Here is a 22,276-nt window from a genome sequence, read left to right on the forward strand (position 1 = left end):
CTAACTGTAGAGAACGCATTTCTCTAAATTGTCAATTATTAACGGAAATGAATAAATTATTTATTTATTAAATTAAATGTTCCATTTATTAATGCTTTATTCACTTCTTTCCTGTGGGAATAGATAAATTGCTGGATTCAATGAGCATCCACAGGGCTGGGAGCAGCTTTCCATTTTGTTGCAGAGCATCTCGGGTGTTTTGAAAAGCAATTCCTTTTTTCAAAACTGCTCATTGAAGAGGTTTTTTGCAGTCCCATCAGGGAAAACGTTTCTTTTTCAGTCAAACTCCTTCCAGCCGCTGCAGGCCAGGTGGGAACCACAGCTGGCGGGCAGGAGGGTGACATCAACATCCGAAACGGGTGTGTGGCCCCCCCGGCCCAGGATGACAATCCCTTCCAGAGGGATCTCTCTGCGGCAGCCATCGCCCTCACGTGTTGGACCTGGAATTCGCCCTGGCGTGGTTTCCAATATTCCAATCTTGAGATTTCCCAAGCCTGCTCTGCAAAGACTGGCCTATGAATCCTGCATGCTTGTCCTGGGGTTTTTAGCTGGTTATCACCCTGGCTATTTTCACTGAGATAAATTGGGTAGAACATGGTGGGCTTTTGCTATATATGGTGTATTTTCCTACTCGGCTTCTTCCCAGGGGGAACATTGTTTCTGAAATACACATTTTGTTTCAGTAGCGCTGTACTTTGGTAATTTTTCCCCTTTTCATGCTCCTGTTTTTTGTAGTGCGTGGACTGCATGGTCCAGAGCAGGCAGATTAACAGCCCAGGGTGCTCGGTCCGTGGAGCAGAAGGCAGAATTATCAATGTCCTTCCTCCAGTGGGACTTCTGTGGGAAAAAAAAAGGCAGGGGACCAGGAGAAGACCTGGCAATCAATCCATGGTGTACCCTGGATTTCTAGTCCCGCAGGTTAAATGCAGTTGATATTTATAGATTAGAGCAATATAAAACACTGATCTGTTGTTTGCTAGTAAATGTTAAAATTGGAAGAAAGTCCAAGGTTCAATCAAAAAAAACCCCAACAGTACAAATTACTTTGGATGTTGCTTAAAAGATACAGTTTGTTTTCCAGTTCAGATTTTTGAAAATTTTTTTTTTAGCATCACTGAACTCAATTTGAAAACTTACCACCTCTCTGAATTTAAAAGAAAAAGAAAAGATTTGTTTGGAAAACATCTGATTTTTTTAAAAAAATTAAAATCCAGGGCTCTTTTTAACTGAAGGATTTAGTCAAGATTGTCACAAATTTGCAAAAATATGTTAGTGATGTGAAACTACTTTGTTGTGTGAAAGGAAGTTTCAACTGAAAGGTGTTTCCCGGCTCCCCTGTACACAGAGAAAACTTCTAAGGGAGCGAGTTTTGTGAGTCACAGAGGCTGCAGCTTTCCAGGCAGGGCCGCAGACCTCTGTCTCTCTCGCCCTGAGCCACTACAACGGCTTGGTGTGGAGAGGCATATATTGAGGGGAAATTAAGCCGTTGTTTCTCTGCAGAGAAGCCAGACTACTTTCCTTCTTCTCTGAGGTCTCCCACAGCTGTTTCTCACTCTGACTCTGCGGGGGATGCTGCCCAGGTCACGCTGAAGTGATCTCTTGGGCAGTGTTGACGAGCGGTGAGAAGCGACTTCTCCTGCCGTCCTTTGGTTTCGGTCCCCTCCAGCGCAGGTGACCCCTGGCCCTGTTGCACGTGTGACTGCCGTGTCATGGATTTCGAGGCTGCGTTCGAACAGCCGCTATTTCGCGATGCTGGCCGGTGATACGCAGGTGCTTGGGTCCGTCTGGGTGTCTCGGTGCCGTGTTTAGCCCTGCTGCCCATGCAGTCAAGCATATCTTAGCTACCAGGGTAATGATTGTTATTGGAATTCGCTGAAGGAATTTATGATCCATGTGATTACTTCCACGGAAGAAAACGATAGAAAACAAATAAAAGCCATGAGAATGTTAATTTTTTAGAAGTTGCAGTAAGGCCCTCTGCCACAGGGGCAAGATAGATGCACCTGCAGCCCCTGGCGGGAGGTCAGGCTGGAGGGCGAGAGCAGGACCCCAACTTAGGGACAAGTACAGCAAATGGTTTTTAAACTTACCCAGGACCCAAATGAGGAACAAGCAAGGTGTTGCTGTTGCTGGCCAGGCTCTGATTTTTGTCCCACGACCTTCTGTTCTTGTCCCTTATGCAGTTGCATTTATTAAACACCATTTCTCCAGGTTTGGTTTAATTTTCTGCCAAATGGAAGGACTGAATAAGACACTGTCCTACACCCAGAGCTTGGACAGCAAAACAGCTGGGCTAATGGGGACTGGTGGAGAAAACCAGCAGCTGGGATGAGTCTGGCAGGAGGGATGGCACAGCTGCAGGGTTGTGGCTGCTCTCCCCGTTGGGAGAGCTGTCGTGTGGTGGTCGCTGGGAGGAAGGCACGTTGTATCACCTGCACGTTGTATTGCCTGCACATTGTATTACCTGCAGCCGTCATTCGGATACATCCGTTCACCCCCGTGGTCCTGATGGCTTCTTCCCATCCCAAACGCATGTGCAAAAACATGGTATCTGAGAAAACGCAGTGAAAAGTGTCCAAACACGTGTCTGCCTTCATGTAGTTGGCTCTGGTTGAGCTGTACTGAAACTGGAACTTCTGAGTCACAGGGTCTTCTGAGACTCTGGGGACCAGAGCAATGTGTTGAACTTGGAAGTGACATATGAAACTGCTTTGTTGAGTATTTGTTCAAATTTCGCATTTCAGTCTGAAGGTACCAGCAGCTGGGTAACAAGCATGTTCTGTGTGGACTGGGCTGCTGGTTTCTGCTGGTATTAAGTGCCACAGCGTCTTAAGAAGACAAGGCTAAAGGACACATTCGTTACTGCTGTGCTGCCTCCTGGGACCGCAGCCAGGTGCTCTGCGTGGTGAACAGTGGTAGTGTGGTGGCAGTGGTCAGGCTTTCTCCATCCTGGGAGATGGCCACACCTTGGCCTGACATGGCCCATGTCAAAGCTGGTCCTGCTTTGAGCATCTGCCCCATCCTTCTGCCTTTCAGCAGGGGGGGGAAGGTTTCCCACAACCTCCTGCCCCAAGTCCAGCACAGAGGTGCCAGCATCCTCCCCCATCCCCTCCAGGGCCAGTTCTCTAAAGCCATGGTGGTTGGAAAGACACGTGAGACCTCTTCCTTCATCTCTTGGTTCTCAAGATTTTTAAGCTCACGCTTTTCAGTTTTGCTGCGCATCACGAAGGAAACATGCAGGAACTTACCTTGAAACCAAACAGACTGGTAAACAAGAGTTGATAATCCCTGGAGAAAACGCTGCGGAACGGATGACGCCGTTTTGCCTGCAGCAAAGGGTCTGTCCACCACGGGGCTCATCCCGTGGGGCTCCCACCCTCTCAGGGTGGAGAGCATCTCCCAGGGCTTGTCGCTGCCTTGTAGCAGCAGCGTTCCTGGGAATTGTTCTTCCCTCCCCTACTGCACCTCTGCCTCCGGGGTGACAGAAGGGTCTGATCCTTTTTGGGCTTCAGCCACGTAAAGCATCGTGGCAGCACGGAGTCAGGTCTGCAGCGAGAGGTGGGCAGAAGCCCTTGGTTTGGCATCGTTGTGTCTCAGCGATATGGGAATTACTAAGGAGGGGGCTTACCATTTTGCATGAGCGGGTCCGATTGCCACCCCTTCCTCGTGGTGCGGGCAGACACCGTGCACGTGTGTGCAACACGCTGCACGTGTGCGCGTCCTCCGGTAGCTGATTCGTTGTGTTTTTGAAGGGGGCGAGGGCTGGCCGCGGAGCAGTGCTGTCAAGAAGTGCAGCTGATGGACCTCGGAATATCTGGTGGAAATCACGAGGCATTCATGCAGCGTTCATTCATCTAGCTTAGTTTCACTTATGGCTGTACCATTTGTCTGCCCAAGTGCTGCGATGGTAGCAGCAGGGCTTGAGACTTTCTCCCCCACTTCTCCGTTTCCCCTCCCCTCTCCCATATTTCTTTTTTTCTCATTTTCCTTCCTGCCCCTGTTCTCTCTCTCTCTCTTTATTTTTTTTTTTTTCCCCTGCAAGGCTGATGGATATGCAGAGTATGTTAAGAAGCAAGCAATACTGTCACCGAGCTGATGGTGCTCAGTGACTCCTCGAGCTCCTGGCTGGTCTGTACTGCAGGAGCTTGACACCCTGACCACTGAGGCATAAAAAACAGAGAATTGGAAGCCTCAGCCTGACAGGCACCGGAGCATCCCCCAGAGAGGGTCCACGATGTGTGTCTGTGTGTGAGTGCGGGGAGGAGGGCAGTGGGGATGGTGGGGGAGGAGAGCAAGGCAGGAGAGGATGAAACAATGAAATGTCAGCCCATTCCCACCCGCAGCCCTGCCGCAGCGCTGACGAGCGTTTAGAAAGTGCTGCCGCCCGCTCAGCAGTGTGCACAGCATCGGCGCGGGACGGACCAGGTCCATGCAGCTTCGAGAGGATGGGGGAGAGGAGCAGTGGGCGTGATGGGGAGGGAGGGAAGGAGGGAGAGCGGTGGGACAGCTGAAAATGAGGGGTTGTCCTGTCCTTGGGTGGGTATGCGTGGCCTCCCTTGGGGCGCAGTTCTCGCTGTGGGCTTCGTTGGAAGCCTGGGGTGGTGCTGGCGTGTGGAGGAGGCGGGCAGGCTCCTCTGCACACCCTGTGCAAAGAGCCTGCAGTGGGGATCGGGGTCTGTCCTGCTGTCCTGTCCACCCTGTCCCTCCACCTGTGCACGGTGCAGGTCCAGGGGAGAATGTGGCAGTGAGACCTGCTCCCGTCGGCTCTCGTGTGCAGTATCGTGTTTTGTGCAGCTAAAACGGGGCTCAGCCTCTGTGTTTCTCACTGCCCTGTGGAAAGGAAGAAATGAAACCGCTGGGGAAGGTGGTGAGCGAGAAGAGGCCCCCATGGGACAAAGGGATTTGTGTGCAGCGCACGCTGGGACCTGGCCATGAGCCTTCGGGGACTGGAAGGGATCGTGTCACTCACCCATGAAGTTACCAGCCAGTTTGCTGCTGTGGTGGGTTGACCCTGACTGGATGCCAGGTCCCACCAAAGCTGCTCTATCACTCTGCTCCACAGCTGGACAGGGGAGAGAAAAGATAACAGATGACTCATGGGTTGAGATAAGGATGGTTTAATAAAGCAAAACCAAGGGTCACATGCAAAAGCAAAGGGAAAGAGAAGATTTTATTCTCTACTTCCCATCAGCAGGCGATGTCCGGCCACTTCCTGGGCAGCAGGGCTTCAGGATGAGCAGCAGTTGGTCTGGAACACAAATATAAATAACAAATGCCCCCCTCCTCCTCCTTTCCCCCAGCTTTTGTTGCTGAGCAGGTGCCATACAGTCTGGAATACCCCTTTGGTCAGCCTGAGTCGGTTCCTGGTTGTGTCCCATCCCAAGATCTTGCCCCCCGCCCCCCCCAGCCCACTAGTGTGTGCGGGGGGGATGTTGGAGAGAGCCTTGGTGCTGCGCCAGCGCTGCCCAGCAGCAGCCAAAACACTGCTGGGTTATCAGCACCTTTCTAGCTGCCAGCACACCGCGCAGCACTCCGAGGGCTGCCGTGGGGAAAATTAACTCCATCCCAGCCAGGCCCAGTACAGCTGCCCATGTGCTTTGGGAAAACACCGGTAGGGCAGAGCTGGGTCCGAGATGCGCTGGAAGCTGAGGGGCTTTGGGAGCAGGGAGGGCTCTGGCTGAGCATTGGCCTTGGGTGAAGAGACAGAAGGGCCCAGGGAGGAGCCGCTGTGTCCTGCACGAGGCAGCTTGCTCCCTGGATGGCGGAAGGCAATGGGGACACCATTGCCAGTCCCCGTGGCACCTCGGGTGGTTCCTGATGTCTCTTCTGGCTTGTCCATCTTCATCATGCCTCACTCTTTGAGAGTGAGAGGTGTGATGGAGGTAACCTTCGGGTACTGAAGTCATCTATCGTCCATAAGGACAAGGAGCAGAGAGGGGATGTAGATACGATGTACTTTGCTAGGAAGAAAGGTTTGGAAACAGCTCCATTTCCCATGGCTCATGGTGAATTGATGCTAATCCTTAGAGGCAGTGAGGAAAACCTGCTCTGAGGTTGTGAAGAAACATGGTTAACACAGCAAGGCATGCTGAGCGTGCAGGCACTCGCGGCTGCTGGCATCGGGGCTCCTCTCATCTCCCTGCCAGTGGGGCAGAGAGCGGGTCAAGGCTGGGGGGTGCAGGCCTGTGGGTCTGAAGGACGGTGGGGAGCAGGGAGGGGGTGTTAATGGAGACCCCATGGAGCAGAGCAGTGCTAGGTGGCTCTTGCTGTCGGCACATTTACCAGCATCCTTTGGTGCAGGCTGAGGGGCAGCTCATTTTCACTGAAGCAGCATCATGTGGAGACCAAGCTACCCCGGTCCTGACCCTATATTTTAGAAGTAACCTATATTATAGAAATGACCAACCTGTGTTACTTCTATATTGGCAGAAAATACCTTTGCAGGTGGAGCTGGAGACGTGGCATCAGGGGTTTGCTGCTCGGCTCGGGGAAAGGCAGCCCTGGGGATGGGTCGGGGGCTACACCAGCACTGAGGACCAGAATGGGTGAAGGTCACGGCGAGTGTTTGCTGCTGCAGCCTGGCAGCCCTCTCCTCTTGCCATGGGAATCCTACTTTTTCTCCTGCCATGCTGTGTTGTCCATGAATATATTTGTGTACAGGAGAGGGAGAAGGAGAGGAGGAAGAAAGAGAGGAGGAAAGTGGGAAACTGTCATTTGTGGAAGATTTCCTCATAATCGGCAGCATTGTTGGTATTTGCATGGTGGTGGATCCGGGTGCCCTGCCCAGGGTCAGAGCCCCATGGTGCAAGGCTCTGTCCTGAAGAGCTCACAGCTGAAGTATGAAACAGGAGGTGACATGTGAAGAGAACAAACAGATGGGGAGAGCGGGAGCTGGCGAGGAGATAAATAGCAATAACTATTTGAGCCATTTTTGTGCCTTTGTCTGGAGGGTTTCAAAGCCATCTGAAACTGATGCAAGCATCCCTCTCCTTGGGTCGCAGTGATAGATGGATGCCTGGGACCAAGGCCATGCTCTCCTGGAGAGCCTGGAAGGGTACGCAGTATCTAGAAGATCAGCTGGTTCATCTTCTCCGGCCAGCAGAGAGCCTGTCTGAGCATCCCTGTCCTCACATTGTGTTTCTTGCTGTGAGTGGTGTAAGGCCATAGAGGCAAGGGCTGGCTTAGTTGATGCATCCCAGACTCCTCTCCATCCCTCCTTGCTGTCTTGTCCTGCAGCGTGGGCTGCCTGAGAAAATTCCTCCAGCTCAGCAGGCCTGGGCTGCAGCACAAAAGGATGTATAAAAGAAGGCTGCACCCATTTATGTAATAACTCACCCACCTGTATTGCCCTTCCTCAAAGAAAGCGGCCAGCAGTGCTTTTACTAAGGCCATCACTGGAGCACAGCACCCACTGAACACCTCCTTCCACCCACAACGGTAACTGTGGTCTCAAAACAAATGATCTTTTGTGTTGTCTTTTTCTCTTTAACTTAGGGAGCGAGTTTTCTGGGAGCCCATACAGCCACCCACAATACTCAACGTACAACGACTCCTGGAGGTTTCCCAACCCTGGACTCCTCGGTAAGTTGCCATCACCGCCTTGGGGGCTCGGTGCAAGCTGTGCCTCGTTTGCAACCCGACAGCGATCGGGGCAGGATGCGGGTCCTGGTACAGTCCTGAGTTCCCGTGCTTGGTCCCCGTGCAGGACTGCAGGTCTCCATCAGGTTACGCAGATGCTCTTGGTTCCCTTCGTCAGCAAGAAGCCCCCACCCAAACCTCTTCTCTTCCCATTTCTGCCCCATAAAATCCTTCCAGGGACATGGGGTGTTGTCAGAAGGCAAAAACCCCATTTTTTGAGGAGTCCTGTTCAGACAAAACTTGGGTTGCTGAGTTATGTATGGCCGAATGAGAGTCCCGCTGCTCCCCAGGCTGTTGTTTCTTGCTCGTTCAAGCACTTTGCATTTCTCCCCAACCCTGTGTTCCGTTTGCTCCCCAGTTGTGTGTTTGCATGATCCATCCCTCCTTGCAAGGGACCGCAGTGCCCGCGCAGCCTCACCGATGCTGGCATGGTCCCTGCAAGCAGTGGGGGGGTGGGAGCCCTGTGGTTCCTGCAGGATCATGGCCCTCATGTGAAGGATAAACATAATCCATTTTACACCACTGTCAAAAGCTGGCCCACTTTGACCTTATATACATGTAGCATGCAGTAATTAGAATTTTTCCCTGCATAATTTGCATGGATGAGGTAAGTAAAATACCAATTAATTGTCATCTCTCAACACAGGAGTAGCATGCCTTAGAGATTTCCAGATTTATGGATGACAGGGCTGTTATATGTGACCTCCAGCAGCGAAATAATTCTGAATTTTTGTCATACTTTTTTCATCCAGTTTCTTTGTTTTAAGTAATTGAGTCCCTATGTAATTGAGCCACCCAGGCTGTATTCATCATGGTTCTTGTCCTTAAACAAATCCTTGGGGAGCAATAGACAGCCTCTGCCTCTCATGCCATGGTGCTGGTATAATGCTGCTATTTGCCGTGCCACATTTAAGGGTTTGTTAGCGCTTCCATCATAAATCAACGGACAGATCTCCAGCTAATATGGATGGGCATAGCTGCACAAAGCCAGGGGAGTCCCTGTGCTTAAACCCGCAGTTTCCATGGCCACAGCCAGCAGCGCCTGCGGGATTTTGGCTTGGCCATGTGGGGAAGAGGCTTTAGCCAGCGGTAAGAGCACGTGCCACGCTTTCTTCCTTTCCAATTTTGCAACTCCTTTGGAAGCAGGAGAGCCGCTTCAGCAAAGCTCCGCTGCATGGGCAGGCCTGGGAAGCCAGGTTTTGGGTGGCTTTTTAAATTTTGCTTGCAAACTGGTCAAGAAACTAGCATGATGTTACAAATAAATGAAAGCCCGGCCCCAATCCTGCCCTTCCAGGTGGAGACAGGGCTTTCAGCAAGGCTCCTGGGCCACACACCGTGCTCCCCGCCGTGGGTGCACCACACGACACGTGCACCGGAGCCATCCCGAAGCTCCGTGCTTGCCCCGCAGGGATGGGCAGTGGCCCTTCAACCCTGTCAACAGCAGGTTGTGCCCACACCCAGCTTGGCTCTTTGGTGGAGATGACGGGCTTGTGTGAGCTCTGAGTGCTTGGGCCTGGTGCAGGGCAGGGCACGTCCCCGTGGTGCCCTGAAGCCGGGGCAGACGGGCAGGTCTGCGTCAGGAGGAGACTTTAAACCAGAGGCTGGTCAGGAGCCACCCACTTGCTGCCAGAACACCTCTTACTTGTGCCATTCCCTTTTTTCCATGTTCTTCCTCTTTTCTTTTTCCCTTTATGGATGACACGTTTTGGGGGCAAATTCCGCCTCATCTTCAGCCATGTGGGAGGCACGCCGCTTGAGCAGAGCTGAAGGGATGGTGTGCTGCCCATAGCAAGGCTCCTGTCTCAGGCTGGCGAGGATTTGTGCAGCAGTATTTACTCAGCAGCATGCTGTGAACATGTGTTTAAATGAGGCAAGGGCAAAAAGATTTGGATGCTACCACTTTCCTCCAGAAACTGCAGCTGTATTGAAATTGAAATGTTTCACGGTATAATGACAACAACGCTGGCGGGTTTTGCTGGTGGGAGCTGTTAAAATGTGTAATCTTGCTTCCTTGTTTTTATCCTCTATGAAATACTGTGTTTCGATATTTTCAAAATCTTACGTTTCAGTAAACACAGACTCAGTCACTGCACAGGTAACATTATATTGCTTTGAGTGTGCAGTGACACGCTGATTTGGAGTTATGAGACTGGCAGTTTTGATGCATCAAAAAGAAAAAGAAATGGGAAATGTTGTTCTGCAGCAAGTCCTAAGGATGTACTTGCCATTCCAGCTCAGCCTGGTCACAAACCTGGGAGTGCTGGCGTTTCCTGGAGGGGGAAACCCCCTTGTCTGACCATTGGTAGTTTTAAAATACCCGTTCTGCTCTGTTCCTGTCCTTGCTGCAGGAATTGCCGAGCTGGCTGGGAGCTGGTGCAGCCCGTTCCCCCCTGCGCTGCTCAAGTGCTCTGTGGGCACCATGTCAGAGCTGGGCAGTGAGCTCTCATGAGCTGAACCTCGGGATTCCCTTTCATTTCAAGCCTCTCTGTCAGAAAAGCACCAAAAGCAAAATGGTGGTCGGTTTGGAAAGGCATTAGAAGTCAACATCATACCACCCAGGGCACGGCGAAGGTCCGTGACCCAGCTACGGGTTGCCTGTGCCCAACACTGCTTGCCCATGCACACAGTGCTGGAGGTCAAGGGCAGCGAGCTGCTGCTCCAAGGGACAGTGCAAGGTCCAGGTACAGCTGTAGGACCCGCGCGGCATGTCTCCGTGTTCAGCTGTAGGCTGCGGGTCAGACACATCTCTTATGCCCTGTGGGGATCCTGCTTATCCACAGCTCTGCCTTTGTCCCTGGAAGCCTGATCCCACACTCCCTTCTGCCTAGGGGCCTGCTAACCCCACTGGTAATTCAGGGCAAGTAGGAATCTGTGGCAGAGCCTTAAAATCCTCCTCCCAGTCTCCTCGCACACCCAGAAGGCTCCATGTGACGAGCCTGAGCACCTGCAGTGGAGAGGAGGTTAATTTAGACTATATCCAAGATGCTTCCACTCTTCTCAGGAGTATACGTGAGTGTGTTTAGTAATTCTCTCCTGAGAGCAAGCTCTGGCAGTATCAGCCTCAAAGCAGAAACCTTGACAAAATTAATCAGGACTGGTACATGGACTGACACAGTTTGTTTTACTAAGTCCCGCTCCCTTCACCAAGATGAAAGTGTAATACTGTAAGCACTTAACAGCGCCTATGTTCAATTAATTCCCTGTGCTGGCAAGGAAGAATTGCACTGCAGCAATCACACCAGGCTGAGACCTGTGAAAGAGGAGCTAAAAGGAGAGATGCTGTGATTTGCAAGTGGCAGGAAGAAAGGATACTTGGGTTGAAAAGTGATTTTTTTGGGGGGGGGTAAATAGAATAGGAACAGAGAGATAACAGTGGTGTCTCTTTGCTGCATGGGGTGGCTCAGTTCCACCCTGACCATGGCCAGGGTGAGGACAGACCCTGAATTTTCAGAGGGATTTGCTGGGAAGAGGACGCAAAACCTGGCCGCTCACGTGGCCTCTGGCTCGGTGGCTGTAGCTGGTGTCCCTATCCCAAAGCCAGAAGAGGAGGTGCAGAAAGGGGCATCTTTTTCCTCTTTTTTTTTTTTTCTTTTTTTCTCTCCACTGTGCTGTGAATGACCTGCAAGCGGTGCAGTGCAGGGCTGCACGTGGAAGCGCACACAAGCGCACGGGAAGTGAGCACATGTGCGCTCGGGGCACGCGCGCACGCTAAGAGCGGATAGCGGCAACACGGTCTAATGAAGAAAAACGATTCAATTTCGTGCTGGCTTGTTGCGGTAACTTCTTTACCATTTTTGCTCACCGCGTTTGTCTTGGTGCTGCTCGCGGTGGGTTTCGTTTGACACGTGGTCCCTGCACGCTGGCTGCGAGGGTTTGATGGCATCGTGCGAGGGCAGGGCTTGGAGCCAGTCAATTAGGATTAGATTCAATTCTTCTGTGGGTTTCTGTGAAAAGATTAGAGAACAAATAGGCACCAGAAATGACTGTGTCAAGAAATAAATTGATGGTAGTATGAATTAGAAAGGAAAAATTGCGGAAGGACAGACAAGTGTGTTCTGGATGGGGGCATGGTGACAGGGAGGAAGAGTGAATGCTTTGTGATGTGATGTTTTCATTTTTCACTTTAAATACAAGCTTTTTTGATTTCACTGCTGCAAGGCAAACTGGAAAAATCAAACTTGAGAGAAGTGTAAAGCCTTTGGAAAGCATAAGAGAAATATTGGGCTTTGGTAGCTGCACTGAGTCAGAACAGCGGAGGAGGAGGGAGGGGGAAAGTGGAGGCCCTGACCCCAAAAAGAGCCCCTTTACCCCAAAAGCTTGGGAAGCACTGCATCCAGCTGCGGTGGGACCCACATGGGTCAGGATGAAATTGTTTGGTGCCACTGGATCACTTCCCTGGATTTCCCACACCTCTGCCTGAGCTGAGCTGCCACAGCCAGTGCTGGTGCTGGCAGGCACCTGGATCTCCGCTGACGGTCATGACGGGGAGCTGAGCACCACCAGCCCCTGCTCCCCATTGACCTCCCTGGTGCTGTGGTGGGTGAGGACACTGGAGCAGTTCCACCCAGCTCTTCACGGGCCTGCGAGCTGTTCCACCCCGAGGTGCTGCCTGTCCCACCATGGGAGATGGTCCCCAAGGGCTCCTGGGCAGCAGGAGTGGCCATGAGGGGACACAGACTGACAAACTGGGCACCCCTGAGAGCGCAGCCCCCAGTTCACCGGCTACAGAGAACATCCCCAAAATCCCAGCTAGACAGGGGCATGCACATCTCAAAGGCTGGTGAGCTGTTCACTTTGCCTTTGCTCATTCAAGACTGCCTCATTTGGCCAAGGAAGGCTTCCACGTTTTTAATGGCTTGAGTTTGGCTGGGATACACAATACACAGCAGTTTATTTTAGGCTACCCGTGAGATCGGTGTTCACTGTCCATGTGAAGCTTTCCAGTATTGTCCTTAAAATACGGTTCCTAAGGCTGGGGCTTGTCAACCTGATGTCAGTTGTCTGGAGGAGGAGTCTCCATCCAGCCTGGGATCGCAGTTGTGGTGCCCTTAGCAGATAACAGAAGGCTGCCAGCTCTGCACTGTGCAAGTGTAGATGGGATGATGACCCTTGAAGGGATCTGCTTTGCTTCCATTATTATGGCTTAAAATACTTACCTTTTCATTAATAAACTGAGGTGAGATGGACTCCTGCCTATAAGTTCTCAAACAACTTTGCAAATTCTTAGCCTGGCAGGTGATTTCAGGGACTGTCTTGAATTATTCTTGTGTATGGTAAGACTGCCCTTCTAGACAAGTGGGACCACAGTCCCAAAGCTTGATTTACCTCCTTTAAACCCAGCCCTTTGTGGGGGATTTGCGTGATATTTAAGTTGAGAGGTCTGGGGCGCTGAGGATGGTGCTGAGGACAATGCAGATCCCAGCCCTGTACAAGCTCCCGTGATGGCTCAGAGCTGTCTGATGCAGATGCCACATTCCCGTAGCCAAACCCCATCATTTCTGACCCATCGGGGTTGCAACAGCAGAGTGTCACCTGCTTTGGTAGGACTCTGATTATGAGAAAAGTTTCTTCTTTCTGCACTGAGGAGCGCATTGCTGGTACCATGCAATAGCAGATGTTGGCTGAGCTCTTGTTTTTCAGACGCGTTGGGTTGTGCTCCCTTGGAAATGAGCTGCCAATGAAGCCTGAGCTGATTCCTGACGTGGTGCTCAGGACACCAGCAGCCTAGAAGAAACAGGCGGGCTTGCGTGTGGATAGATCCTGGTGGATCCATGACAGGGAGGTAGTGGGGAAGAGCCCATCCTTTCAGGAGGTGTTTCAGTTGGTGGGGCTGTCTCCTCAGGGTGTCCTCTCAGGCAGCACAACTTATATCACCTGCCCTGGAGAACACTCCAGGCCACTTACCGAGGACAGTTTGGGAAGAAGGGGAAGTTGCAGTTATGCCACCATCTTGAGTCAATGGTTAACGGTAAATGTCCGTGGGCTTCCTCTTAGAGGCTGGCAGTGGGATTCTCGCTCTGTGGGCAGGCTTTTGAGCCAGCAGGCCTCAAGCAATCACTCAAGTTGTTCTGAAAAACATTGCCTTCAGCTGGAGGCTGTGGAAGAGATGGGGAGGCTAGGAGGTTCTCCAGCCTCCCACACGGAGGCCCCTTGACTCAGCAGAGAGCTGGCAGCCATCAGCACGGGCGCGCTGTCTGGGTTCTTCCCGCTTCAGAGGGTGTGCCGGGGCCATGGTGGTGGAACAGCCTGGCCGTGAAGACCCTTGACTGTGTCTGCCAGGCTGCTGTCCCAAGTGGGGTGAAGGTAGGGAGTTCGGGATGGCCGGTGGCTCTTGGATGGGGTCACTCGTGAAACCAGACCCTACAGCCCAGCTTGCTCCAGAGGCATTCCTCGCGTTGGCTCTTGTTGCTCATCCAAACCTGCCTGGGGTCTCAGACGCATGTGTCCGAGTGTGAGTCCTCCCAAAGGGTTTCTTCCACACTGTGGTGTGCCTTACATCTCATGCAGCTGAAACTGATGGTGGCTTGGAGACCCAACTGGTAGTGCCTTGAAAATTTTTTTGCCTGAATCTTTTCCGGTTTCATCACCGGTGCACTTGGAAGGTTTTTAATAGCTGGTGCTGTCTGGACAGATTGGTATCTTGCCGGGTACATCCGAAGTCAAAGCAAAAGGTCCAGGTTCCAGGTGATCCTTCGCTGGTCACCCAGTCTGCCCTGCAGAGCCTTTTCTTGGTAAAGGAGCATTTCATCATTCCTCAATCTGTGACGCTTTAAGCCTGGCCCACATAGTTCATTCAGATGTGTAACGCAAGTATTCAATGACAAAATAGAGAATGAATTTGATCAGTTTGAGGCTTAAGTGTCCATTTCAAAAGCTGTGATATGGAGCATCAGACACTTCATTGAACGAGGCATTATTCACTGGAGGTGGTTGTAAAAATACTTTCTGAGTTCAAGTTCCTCACCAAGTCAAAGAGAAAGTCACCAGTATTTTCTAAAGACTGTTTCTCTGCTCGATGAATGTATTGGACACCAAAGGACTCTCCCTGGCCAGGCAGAGGCCCACGCAGTGGGGTGATCCCAAAGACCTGGTTGCACAAACTTGGTGTTTCTTTTTGGAGCTCCAAGGTCACTGCCAGAGCTAAGCAAAATCCAGGGGGTTATTCCCTGATAGAAGTAGTTTCAGAAAAGGGGGAACTACTGTTGAGTCCAGTGAAATATGTTGAATGCTTTGGGGTTCAACCTCCTCTTTCTCCCAAAAGGAGGGGAAAAATAAATCAGAGAAGTCGGAGTGTGGTAGCATGTTGCAGCTGGAACATTTTGACCTTCCGTTCTGAAAAGTAATTGGCTTTTTTGGTGAAGTAAATGAAAGTAATGTTTTGAGTGGAGGAAGGGAACTGGGTACCTACAGCTGGCAGAAATGCAAAGCAATGGCAGCACCGTTCTCAAGCAGAATGCACGAATGTGATTTTTATTCTAATTACCCGGCCTTTATTGCTGCAAGCCGGAGCTCAGGCCGGAGAGCTCGCTGCCGCCCGTGTCAGCACACTGCAGGCTGGCACCTTTCCACCTTTGTCTTCCTCATGGTCGCCTCTTCCCTTGCAGGCTCCCCGTACTACTACAGCGCCGCAGCCCGTGGGGCAGCCCCGCCGGCGGCCGCCGCTGCCTACGACCGCCACTGACGCTGGAGCCCAGGGCGCCGGCACCGACGGCACGTACCGCCTGGGACAACCGCCACCGGTCACCTTGCCGCAACCGTGCCGGCCGTGCTGCCAGGGAAGGAGAAAGTACCTAGTAGGAACCTGCTAATTGAAATTTTGCTCTTTAAACTTGGTGTGAAGCGATTGTTGTTGTGTTCTTAAATCTGGTCGTGTTGGCTGGGTCTCAAATCAAACAAAGAAACAGGAGGACGCGGTTCTCCTGACGCTCTGTGTGATCAAAAACGCGCAGTAGCTTCACGTCTTTTGCAGCCGGCTGGCTACTGCTTTAATCGCCTGTGGGTGCCACGGCTGTATCTGGGGATAAGGAAGAGGTGTGAGCAGCCCCCCCTGGGGCAGCTTCCTCTTGCTGCACACTGAAACAGGCTGTGAGACTCAAGGCAATTTTTTTTTTTTTTTTTTTTTTTGGTGGCAAAGATAAAAATCAGTCTGCTCAATTTTACACAAGCACCACTGTAAATACTTGCTTGTTTGTATTACTATAAGAGTGGCTTAAGCATAAGCAGCAACGTTGTACAAATATGAACTCAAAATGCATCCAAAAATGTGTTTTGAAACTGGTGCACTGATTCAAAGAATTCAGTAAGCTTTAAGCAACTTTGAACCAGGTTAACACTCATTGTGGCTGTATTTCAGGCTGCTGTTATTTCTGTGTAGAGCATCCTATCTGACAGTCGTGTGCAATCATGCTGTGTGCTGGTATCAAACACATGGGCAACTGAAAGACATGGGCCGTTTTGTGACATTTTACTGCTTAATATTCATTTATGTTCATTTGGCATCATAATGAGCACTGAAACAAGTTCTTTGGTTTCAAGTTAGGCAGCACCCAAGAAGGAATTCCTGAATAATCATTCACACCTTATGTACATCTCAATAGGTTGTGTGCTAAACCCCAATTATGACCACCCTGAGAGGAAGGGCGAGAAATACCACGGTAATGATTTTTGTTAAATGGACGTACTGAGCAGTACGGAGCAGGTGGCGGCCACACGTGCTTCCTGAGGCAAACCGGAGGGGAAGGTGCTCCTTCTGGGGTCTCTACGTTTCGGCGAAGGCGTTTCAATTTCAAGCCGCCATAGTCCAGATGTGCACTTGGGGGGAATTTTGTCCCCTTAGTTCCATGTTTCTTCGTTCCTGCTCAGAGAGGGAGCACTAACAGTGACATGTCCTTCCATGTGTGGCTTCCTGGGGCTAATGAAGAGCAGGGCAAATGACCCGCTAAGCAGCGACACCAATCTCTGCCACTTCACGGAGCCAGGAGAAATGCTGATTTCTCCCTGCATCCCAGGCTGAGGGGCAGCCAACCTCAGTCACATATGGATGACGGGCATGACCCCATCCCCTCCTCCTGAGGGCAGTGGGGAAGCTCCCTGGTCCTCCTGCAATGAAGATGTGGCTGTAGGCTCCTTTCTCCTGACCTGACCATCCTCACCCTCCCAGAGGAGCACAGGCAGCGCAGAGGGGTCCTGCTGGCACTTGCCTGTGTGTGTCCCAAGGCTGAAGAAGGGTTGTTGGTGTTGAACCTGTGATGCATTCCTGCAGATGAACATTCGAGTACAAATAGTTGCTTCCAGCCGTACAAGCATTTCTCTGAAATGGCAGCTCCTGAGTTAACACTCTTCTCTCTCCTCCCTCTCCACCTCATCGCTTGTGCTGCATGTCTGGTGTCCTTAGTGGCCACTGACCCGTTGAGAAGCTCCCTCTTCAGCTCCAGTGGCATCTTCTCACCCTATGGAAATGCAGCCATCACTTCCAAGTTTCCAGGGAAGATGTGTTTAGATCCTCAAAAGCCATGGAGACACCCAGGTCCCACCAGCTCAATGATATTTGAGTGGGATGTTCATGGAGCCCATCATGGAGCTTGGTCAGAGTCCTTCAAACTGTGTCGCTAACCCAGAAGTAAGCTTTGTGACAAACTTATTAGTGAGAAAAGTCCTGCTTTTCATCTTTCAGCAATTAATAGCTGATACACACCCATTTTTAACTGAAGACAAATAACAGCATGGACGATTTACAGAGGGAACCTTCTGAAGCATTGCTTTGTGTCGTTGCTTCCTGAGCACCCTGTGATTGCTTGCACCCTGCTGACAAAGCTGCAAAGGGTGTTTCTGTCTCTGGATGCTGGTTGCATGGGGACTCCATGGGAGCTCCTGGCTGAGGGGTCTGCACCCTGAGCACACACACCTTCTCTGTGAGCTCGGGAAGGGATGAGGCCATCCAGTGCCTTGGCTGAAGAGAAAAGAAACGAGTGTTTGACCGCAGGCGGTGAGGGTACAGGTGATGGCTCTGGAGCAGAGGTGGGCTGAGCTACAGTAGCTACGGAGACACCACCTGCTTGGTGACCAGGCTGGGTTAAAATGAGTGCTTCTGTCTGCCCAGTGAGGGAACAGCAGCTCCTGTCAACGGTGGGTGGGTCCTTCACCCACTCTGCGTACTGCCCTGCAGACATGTTTCTTTTACATGTTTCCTGGGTGGCATGGCTCGTGTGCTGTACGCAATTCAAGTAACGCTGAGAAGACCAAACATGAGACATTGGCGGATCTGAGCACACTCAGGCCAGCGGCGCTTGTAGTTGGGATGGGGACTTAGGAAAGGCACAGTGGATGTGTTTCCCCCTAAAAGGATGCACGGATGCCACTGGATGAAGTGACCTGAAGTGCTCAGGCCTGACTTTCATCAGGACACCCCGAGGGTGGTCCTTGGCCAGAACCACCTTGCCGGGCATGGTGGTGGGCTCCATCCCTCCAACCAGGGGTGCAGGGCAACGTACAGGTCCCAGTTGGAGCCACGAAGGGGAAACCCCAAACTCCTATCCTTGCACACACCTGCACCTGGCCCACCTCCCAAAACATGGCAGCCATGGCTCGTTCATATCTGCCGGGACCGCTTCCCAGAAGAAAGGCCAGTAAGAGTTGGGCCATTGAGCGTGCACGCCTTACTTCTGGAAAAGACACTTCTGGACAGTACTTTCTGGTTCTGAGAATATTTCACCTGGGGTTTACAAACTGCTTTCCTCAGGAGGTCTGGACTTTCTGTCTGTAGCCTTTGTCACAGGAATCCTCCTCCTTGAGGAGCATCTTTGAAAGGTGCCACTGGCAGAATGTGGTCCTCTGGGGATGCTGGAGAGTCACCTGCTGCCACTCCCTCCTCTGTGGCTCCTCCATTTCATGGCGGGTCACTGGGTGAGGTGGACACTGGAAGCAAATGACCCTTTGGAGCTGCAAGGCAGGGAGAGAGCAAGACCAGCATGGGGGTTCGAGGTGCCCTGCCTACCCTTCACTCAGGCGGGACGCCCCGTAACGCAGTGTATCATTACTAGACCCTTGCAGAAATCAGCCCAATAAAGTGCCTTTAGGCAGTTTCAGCACTAAACTCTGTAATAGACTTGGCTAGAGGGAGGGTTTTCCAGTCGCATGCACTCCAGCAATAAATTCATCAAGCACAGGCTGAGAAGTGAGATTGGAGAGATGGAGAGGGAAAACGTTGCTGTAAGACTCAGTCAATGGAGGCCATGAGCCAGGGTTACATGATCTGACTTGTTGAGGAAACCCTCAGTCAAATGCTGTGAGAGTGTGACTGTAAAGAAGACATAAAACACTGTGGGCATTGAGTTTGCTTAGCATCTGTGTCTGAAGGCTCCATTATGGAGGCATAATTGTTAGGCAGCTCCTCTGACTGCAGAGCTCATGAACCGGAGTTGCAGACTGAAAACTTTGTTTGTTCACTGTTGAATCAGAAAAATGCTCTAAGCTCCGGGAGCACGGGGCCAGAGGGTGCGTGTTGATTCAGAGTTGCAGAGATGTCCCAGCAGTGCTCTGATCCGCGCCAGGACCGTGGGCGTCGGGGCAGCCGCGGTGCTTGAGGCGCTTGGGAAGGAAACAGCGAGGGAAGAAACAGCACCAGGAAAACAAAACAATAAAAAAAAAAAAAAAAAAAAAAGAAAAAGAGGAAAAAGAAATAAGCTGAGAGGTGGTTTTTGGAAGAAAGCTTGTCTGACCGGGGAGGGATGGTCCGTGGAGCTCCCAGCAGTGAGTGCTGGGGCACCCGTCACCCCAACTCGGCTCCCCGTGGCTGAGTCCTCTTCATGCGCCGGGTGCTGGCAATGGCTCGCTGTTGATAAATGCTCTGCTGTGCCCGGTCTTAACTGATGGCGCTGTATTCCTTGTCTTATTTTCTTTAATTTACCTATTCTACACGTCCTTCAGCTTGGAGGAGAGAGGAAGCCATGTTGCAGTGTCGCTTTTTTCTAAACCACGAGTTCCCACGGTTTCAAAGAGCCGTGGCCTGAGGTGGAGTTCATTTGTGTGGCTGCCGCCGGCAGCTCCATGGCTGCGACCGAGTGTCCTCCCCAGTGCCGAGCTCCTTCCTGCATGTGTGTGCCCACGTGTGTGCCACCAGGACATGGGAGGCCACGGGAGGTAGCACGGCATTACGCTGACCCAGCCTGTGACTCTGTCCCAGCAAATGTTGGGAAAACCTGATTTTTCTTCTGGATTCACTGAGAAAATGACGTTAGAGGGCCAACGGCTCTTGGGTAACGTGCCATGTGGCATCTTGCTGAGCCCTGGATGGGCAGGATCAGGCAGAGCTGGGTGGGGTGGTTGGCACTGAGGCGGTGCTCGGCAGTGGTAGCGCCAGGCTGGGGATGCCAGCCGGGGAGCCCTGTTGTGTTCCTCAGACTGAAACCCACTCCTGTCGCAGGCAGTGTGAGAAACAAAAAGATCCGGAAGGATCTAAACCAGTTAGAGTCGTTTTTGTGGCAGAGCTCATGAGACTTGACGTGCGAACAGCAAGTGAAACGCACGTCCAAGGGGTGCCTGGTGCCAGGGTTGCTCGCTCCGGCACTGTGGCGATGTCCTGTGAGGGGGGTCCAGGGCAAGAGACAGACCGGAGGGGCTTTGCAGGACAGTGCTGCGGTGCGGGGATTGTCGTGCACACACGTGTGTATGTGTAGGCACGCTCGGGTGGACCCGAGTCCTGCGATAGCCCTGGACACCGCCCGGCCTGACCCCTGTGCCCGGGGTCTCCTGCTCAGCGGGAAAATGGCCGGTGGGCATTTAGACCTGCCTTTCACTTCGCTCAGCCTCGTGTGGGAAGAAACCTTGTCCTGGTTTTTCACTTTCTAGTGGCCTTTGTACATTCTGAAATTACAGAAACTCATTTCATTGCAAATGGAATTCCTTTCCAAGAAAAAAAAAAAAAAGAACAGGCTTTTTTTTTCTTAGAGACAAACTACTTTGTATTAGGGACTTCTAGCATCAAAGAAATACATATCTATTGTATCCACCAAAGTCTGCAATGCCTGCATTGAAGCTTACTTCTTAAAAAAGAGAGGAAAAAGAAAAGAGAGGGAGTGAAAGAAAATCCTCCTCCCCTTGAAAAATACATACAAACAAACAAAAAAATAACTTACAAAAAAAAAAAACTCGTAAAAATAACTGTTGAATTGCCTTTGAAAGTAGGGGATAACATCTGTTGCAAAACAGATGAAAAAATGCTTCTTAAAATGTGTATGTTTTGTATTCTTTTTTTCTAGTAGGAAAAGAACAGACTTGAAATCTTGGTGTTTTTTCCTTAGTGCTGTGTGTTGCTTTTGTGTGTTATAATATTTGAATGTAATTACAGCAGTGCCAATTTGCCAAAGATGTCGAACATTATTTTGGGGTTTTTGTTTTGGGTTTTGTTTTGGGGAGCAAAAAGGGAGGTGGGCTGGGGAGCAGGGGTGCTAAGGCATGGGTCAAAAGGGAGGGGCTGTTTGAAGGTTTTTTTTTCATTTATTTGGTTTTTTCAATTCCTTTTCTTGTCAATACTGAAATTTGTGATTTTATTCTAAGTTAAATGGTTGACTGCAACACTTTTTATTTTTAGATTAGTTGAAGAAACATGCAATAAGATTGGCGTAGTTCAATATCTGTGTGTCTTTTCATGAGAGTGACTGTTACTTGTGGACATTTGGTTTTATGTAACCTTTATGTGAGATAATTATTTGTAAATATTTACCATAATTTTATTGGTTCCTAAAATAAAAGTAATTTTTTTAAGTTCAAAAAGCCTGCTTTCTTTCTTGTTTTCCCCTTGTGTCCTGGATCCCTTGGAAAAAAATAAAAAACAGGTAGTTGCATTTGAAATGGGATTTTGGGGGCCCTGGTGAAGAGGCGCCCAGGAGGCAGCGCCGGGCACTGCTCACCCATCCCGCATCACCACCCGGCTGCACCGTTGGACCCGGCGGGGTCCTTCACCCTCCGGCAAAGCCCGAGTCACTGTGCATGCGGTTGGGTTTGAGTCGGTGAGGGACATCCAGGTTCTCAGATGTCCTCGTCCTGCAGGCGGGTTGGTCTCCTGATGAGACAACCTCCAAGCCAACCCCAGACACCAGCTGGGACAGCTTGCCAGTGACTGGTGTCAAGTGCTGTTTAGGACCATCTAAAGAGCAGCTCTTGGTCTCTGAAGACCACAGTGGTTTTGCTGAGGCTTCCCCTGCTTTGGAGCAGGTCTCTGCTGTCCTGCACTGCCACCGAGCCCCTCTGCCGTGGGAGGGGGTATCCTCCGGCTGTGCAGGCAGAAGGGAAGGGGACTCCCGGGCACGGGGATTTTCACCCCAGCTGCCTTCTTGTTCCAAGCAAAAATCTCCTGTCCACTGTGATACAGATGGGAAGAGCCCAAACTTCTGCCCATGTCACTGCTGGCCACCAGCAGAGACAGGGAGGCACTGGGGAGCAGATGAGTTCTCCTTTCCCCTGCCCTGGGATCCATCCCAGTCTTGAGATGCAGGATTAATCTCGCTAACTGCTACTACCATAAAAAAACCCTCTTATTAGAAAGAGGTCTAGCTAATGACTGATGAATTATTTATTCTCAATGAGTTACATATAAATGCATCTACATTTGGACACATAGGCATACGTGGGGGTTTATTTG

At 51.1% G+C, this 22,276-nt stretch overlaps 1 protein-coding gene across 2 annotated transcripts in view; it reads left to right on the top strand.

The window, feature by feature from the left end:
* The window catches only part of PAX5 (paired box 5), a 136,711-nt gene extending 115,294 nt beyond the window's left edge, over window positions 1-21,417 (top strand). For both annotated transcript variants that reach the window (XM_074813023.1, XM_074813022.1), the window contains 2 exons: window positions 7,495-7,581; window positions 15,243-21,417. In XM_074813023.1, coding sequence (XP_074669124.1) covers window positions 7,495-7,581; window positions 15,243-15,319 — 164 coding nt within the window. In that variant the 3' untranslated portion in view covers window positions 15,320-21,417. The remainder of the gene's footprint in view (window positions 1-7,494; window positions 7,582-15,242) is intronic.
* Window positions 21,418-22,276: the final 859 nt, after the last annotated feature.

This window comes from Strix aluco, chromosome Z, assembly GCF_031877795.1.
Source record: "Strix aluco isolate bStrAlu1 chromosome Z, bStrAlu1.hap1, whole genome shotgun sequence".
In the NCBI taxonomy this organism is placed as follows: Eukaryota; Metazoa; Chordata; class Aves; order Strigiformes; family Strigidae; genus Strix; species Strix aluco.